At 33.4% G+C, this 5,488-nt stretch overlaps 1 protein-coding gene across 2 annotated transcripts; it reads left to right on the top strand.

Annotated features, from left to right (window-relative positions):
• LOC107645307 (putative HVA22-like protein g) lies at positions 814-3,858 on the top strand. Of its 2 annotated transcripts, none has more exons than XM_016349303.2 (7): positions 814-1,080; positions 1,738-1,778; positions 1,884-1,982; positions 2,079-2,135; positions 2,263-2,326; positions 2,409-2,621; positions 3,189-3,858. In XM_016349303.2, the coding sequence occupies exons 2-7, from the start codon at positions 1,747-1,749 to the stop codon at positions 3,666-3,668; spliced, it is 945 nt and encodes a 314-aa protein (XP_016204789.1). In that variant the 5' UTR covers positions 814-1,080; positions 1,738-1,746; the 3' UTR covers positions 3,669-3,858. The 2 variants fall into 2 exon arrangements, with proteins under 2 accessions (XP_016204789.1, XP_016204788.1); XM_016349302.2 differs by having other exon boundaries at positions 3,186-3,858.

Here is a 5,488-nt window from a genome sequence, read left to right as displayed (position 1 = left end):
ATAGAAACCATAAAAATATTATTCATATATTAAAATTATCTATTAAAATTAATCATTAATATATTTATATATAAATATATCTGTAATTTAATTTATTTTAAATATATATTTATATTTTAATATATATTTTATACTAATTAATGATTTTGATGTACACGTAATATTAGGAGTGTAAGTTATCGAACCGAACTGAAAATTATCGCAAATCGAACCGAAAATTACAACAACTAATTTAAAAACCGAAAAAATCGGTTTTTTTAAACTAATCGGTTCGATTCGTTTTTCGATTGGCTCAATAAAAACTGAACCGAACCAAATCGAACCCAAGATATGCATCCATTTCAATGTTTTAACTATTTTAACTTTTAACCTAACAACAAAAATCTCCAACCCCTAACCATTTCAATGTTTTACTCTTATTATTTCAATTTATTGACTATTTTAAACCTCTAATTATTGTGATTCATATTTTGCTCATTAAAAATTAAAAATAAAAAAAACCGACCGAATCAAACCGCTATTGATTCGATTTGGTTCGATTCAGTTGTTGTAAAAATAACAAACCGAACGATTGTGTATTTATAGAAACCGATCATATCGGTTCGGTTGGTTTTTAGTCCAAAACCGAACCAAACCGAACCGATAACACCCCTACGTAGTATAGTCTAGAAGGAACTATTGGAAAGCGATGAAGGGCGATTGATCAAGAAAAGTGAAGGAACAGCGTAGGTGATGTAACACGGAAACATTACCCGTTAGAACGAGAGTGAGAGAGTCTAATGCTACAGTGTTGAGCACTTTAGTTTATGTTATAGCTGATTAGCTGATAATAATACAAGTTAGCAGTAATTTGCATAAACCAACAATTTAAGCAAACGGCTACTCCAATCTCATCTATTCCACTCTAATCTCTTCTCTCTCTTTCACTCTCTCACACACACACTCTCTCTCGCCGACAACCGTAACCGTTGACGGCGCCGTTTCTCCGCCCATCCTTATCAGCTTTGCTTCTTCCTCCGCCGTAACGGTTAACGGATTTACACTTTGCTTCTCTCTCCTCCGCGACGCAAACATCTTCAGGTCTCTCTTCATTTCTCTCCTTATTTCAAAGAAGAAATGCTAGCTTTCTATTTGATTTTGCAATTTGCGATGAGTTGAATCCAGTGGTTTTAGTATCTTACTGCATTTGAATGTTACTGATATGTGTAACTGTGTTGTTCAGTTTGATCTTGCTTTTGCTTCGCCCTAATTCACAATGCCGATAGTTACTTCCATGAGCATTACTTGATGTTGTTCATCTAGATATTAGAATCATCTTCTTCTTTTTTTTTTGTATATCAGTATATTATGTAGTTCTAAATTTTTCAAGTTCAGAGAGAAAACTGAAAATGACTCGTGGAATTTTGAAGAACAATAAGATGCGGATTCTTTTCTTTTGTGTTTTCCCTTTACGAGAATGGAATTTGAACCTTTTTTGTTATAATTTATATTTTTATCCAAGTTGACGGTGAAAACTCGTTTTTTTCAATTGAGTTTTGATTTCAATGTGTAGTGTACATTTGCCTAAGAAGCCTGGTTTTCTTCTCATTTTCTAATATTAGAGTGATCTGAGACTAAAATTCTTGAATATGCAATCGAATCGTAGATAATATGAAGTAGGGACCATATTTATCCTGCTGTTTTGGTTGCTCGGTTTCTGTTTAGCTTAATCGATTCTCTTTTCTTCTTCGATGTCAGGGAAGCGAAATGATTGGATCCTTTCTTACCAGGGGGCTTGTGTAAGTTTTACAGCATTTCAAATTCCCGATCTATCTTATCAATGGTTTGCATTGTAATATTTGAAAGAAATATAACAAATTTTCTGTGCTTTGATGCATTGGCAGGATGGTTTTTGGCTATGCTTATCCAGCATACGAATGCTATAAACAGGTTGAAAAGAATAAGCCAGAAATCGAGCAGCTTCGCTTTTGGTGCCAGTATTGGTACATATTATTTTGATTGATAAGCTATGAACATGAATTGATAATTTCTGGTGACAAACACCTATACCAACTTTTGTTTTTCCCTCTATATCACAGGATTTTGGTGGCTGTTTTGACAGTTTTTGAGAGAATCGGTGATACTTTCATATCATGGTAGTGGATTCTATCTTATCAATGTGCTCAATGCTATCTATTCTTCTTTTCTTTTTCTTTCTTCTCTCCTAGAAGAATATTGATTTTGATGTCTTGTTTATTATTTGATTTTTTTTTCTTCGTGAAGGGTCCCAATGTATAGTGAAGCTAAGCTGGCATTCTTCATATTTCTGTGGTATCCTAAAACCAGGGTATTAAATTGATTACTGAAATATGGAATTCATTATTTTCTTCTCTTCAACATGATAGTAAAATTCCTGATATTTGTGATAGGGAACAACATATGTGTATGACTCCTTCTTTAGACCGTATGTTGCAAAGCATGAGACAGAGATTGATCGCAACTTGCTGGAAATGAGGACAAGAGCAGGAGATATGGCTGTTTTGTATTGGCAAAGAGCTGCTAGTTATGGCCAGACTAGAATATTTGACATTTTGCAGTTTGTTGCTGCACAATCAACACCAACTCCTCGTCCTGCTGCTCAGGTAGTTGATTTTGATTATGTATTGTTGTTTGCTGTTATGTTTGAATGTGGCCTAACTTTGCTAGAATTTCAGTGAAATAAAATATAAAAATAACATGACATTTCCATGATGAAGTTTTTATGTTTGGAATTGTATTGTGCTTCTCATTCTTCTCTACTATGTAATTTAATGTCAAGATATATTTTTCCAATTAGGTATAGGCAAATGACATGCTTGTCATATCAATTAAACTCAAAACAACATATTAATGAGTCCATGTTAAACAGTTAAACGATTAATCTAGGAAGGACATATGTTTTCCCAAGTTATTAAGCTAGTACCATCTTCCTAAACAAATAAACCAATATCTTGATAACTCTCATTTAAAATAACTCTCATTTAAATCTACAGAAAGAGGAGAAAAAATATGGATGACAAATATTTCTCTTTTCATGATACCTTAATAAATATTTCTCTTGATGGGTATCATTCTATTCTTTGTGGCATTAGATGATATCTTTGAGGGCTTTATCTTAATTCTTCTTTATGCATATTCTAACATAATAAACAAATTGTCTGTTAAAGCAGCAGCAGAGGCCAGGAGTGAGGGTTCGTCAACCTGCAACTCCTAATCGCCAACCAAATTCTCCGGCAGAACTACAAGTTGAGGAACCTCCATCTCCTGCCTCTAGCACAACTTCAAGTCAGCTCCAGAAGGAGGTAACAGAAGAGGTGGGTTCAGCCCAGGTGCCAAAAGCAGTTGCTCCTGGCGCAGTTTTAAGTAGCCAGAAGTCTCTTCCGGCAGGTTCAAGTATTCCACCCAAGTCTCCTGTGGCAGGTTCAGGTATGCCTCCCAAGTCTGCTTTAACCCAGAGGTCTATTTCTCTTCCTGAAACCACCAACAAAGTTGCACCAGCTGAGGCAGAGCCAAAGCAGAGTGAAGCAGCAGAGTCTTCATCTTCTGGTGCAAATGAAAATGGGAACCCTCCTCCAAAGGAGACCCTAATGGAAGAAAGCATTCGTGTTACACGGGGCAGACTAAGAAAAACCCGATCAACAACTCGTTAGTGTGCTAATAATGTCAACTTTAGCTTCATATAGTGGTAGGTGAACGATGACAGCCATTTAATTGTTGTAGAACTTTATGTAAATCTATTCCAAGTTTTCATTCCATTTGTTGCTTCATTATGTGTTTGTTTGAAGTTCTGTCTGCTCTAGCATGTTTGGTTTAATTTTTAGAACCTTAAAACGGCAAAAGCTAGAAGATATCCTCCCTCCATTCCCCATATCCTGTAAGTGTCACTTCTTGAAACGTCACGAGATAGATATATCTAAATCAAATTATATTTAGATACATTGGTTCAAAGAAGTACCAAAGGGTGAGAGTGTATAAGTTGGCAGATCAATAGTCATAAACTTTACAAAACCTAAACCAAATATGCTATAGTAGCTACCAAATGCCACATGAAATGGGATTTTTGTATTAGCTTTGTGTAGTTTGTTTCTTCATGTTAGTGACATAGTGTAATGGTGTCAACTAGCTTTAACGAGCAAGACAGAAATTCATTAAGAAAGCTTCCCTTTTTGCATGCACTAGGTGACCAGGATTGTTATGCACGAGATCAACTAAGATAGTAGGTATGGCATTTTGGACTTGGATGCTACTACGTGGCTAAACTGACGGTTGTCATCAACATAGAAACAGTGTCTTCAAATAACAAAAATTCGAGAACATGTAAATCAAATAAATTTTGAAAATGGGGTAACCGCACTCGTATAGTAAAAGAAAATCCCTCAGATTCTGTGATGGGTTTTTCTTCCCACCATAAATAATTATAATATGATATAATACTTTCCAATACTTTAATAAGCTTGAAGTCGCAGGAACCAGGAAGTTAAAGTGTGCGGTGTGGGGTTCAGCATAGTAGTAACGTGGGGTTCTACCCTTTTCAAACGGGAAGATATCTAGTGTTTGGAAGTTGACATTTGAAAAATAAATAAATAAATAACTAACTCGGGTTAGTCTAGTCTTAAGCAAGTGTTTAGGGTTCAAATATCACCTGGTGTATACAAGTATACAACAATTCATTGGTTAATGACAAACTCTTAAATAAAATTCTGATTCGCGACAAATTAATCATTCGTCTGTCGGATTGAAGGATACCATAGGCAACCAAAAATAAATAAATAAAAATAAAAAATAAAATAATGGAAATTGTTTAAGTTTGACTATGGGTTTTGAAGAAATTGTACCGTTACTTCAAAGACATAGTTGGTTTTGGAATTATTAACTAGTAGTGTATTAACAGACAAGGTACCACGATATTTAATTAATTTTAAAAAATTTCTTAAGAGTGTATTTGGATTGTAAAAGAGATGGAAATTAGAGCTCAAGTTGAAATAAGATGATTTGATTTGAATCATAATAAAATATTATGCTTGAAATAAATTATAAGCTAAATTTGAATGGATTTGCCAATGAATTATGTTCACAAAATATACCCAAATAAAATTTGATTTGATTTGTTCACCAAAAAAAAATTTTTTTGATTTGATTTGATAGGGTTTTAATTGCAGTTTTAACTAAATCTTTTAAAAACATTATGAAAAGAAAGAACATTGATTTTTTTATTATTGACAAGATACGAGTGATAATACAAAGTTAAGAAAAAAAAAAAGTGATAATACATATAAAATATAAAATGCATATCTCTATTTTATAACACTCGCCTGTGCAATTTTAGTAGCAGTAACTTCGTGTTTGTTTCTTTATTTATGTATATACAAGACAACGAATAATTTCAAATTGACTATTATTGAAAATTTTATATGAAAAATAACAAGTATAAAATACAAAACCATTAAGTACATATATCATATTACAGTTC

The sequence above is a fragment of the Arachis ipaensis genome, chromosome B06 (genome assembly GCF_000816755.2).
Source record: "Arachis ipaensis cultivar K30076 chromosome B06, Araip1.1, whole genome shotgun sequence".
Lineage (NCBI taxonomy): Eukaryota > Viridiplantae > Streptophyta > Magnoliopsida > Fabales > Fabaceae > Arachis > Arachis ipaensis.
The sequence above is the reverse complement of the archived record's forward strand: the minus strand, read 5'-3'. Positions and strand labels throughout refer to the sequence as shown.

Coding starts and splice junctions, on each gene's coding strand:
- LOC107645307 (XM_016349302.2), top strand. CDS start 1,747: ATGATTGGATCCTTTCTTACCAGGGGGCTTGT. Junction 2,136..2,262: donor GGTGATACTTTCATATCATG/GTAGTGGATTCT, acceptor TTCTTCGTGAAG/GGTCCCAATGTATAGTGAAG. Junction 2,622..3,185: donor CTCCTCGTCCTGCTGCTCAG/GTAGTTGATTTT, acceptor TGTCTGTTAAAG/CAGCAGCAGAGGCCAGGAGT.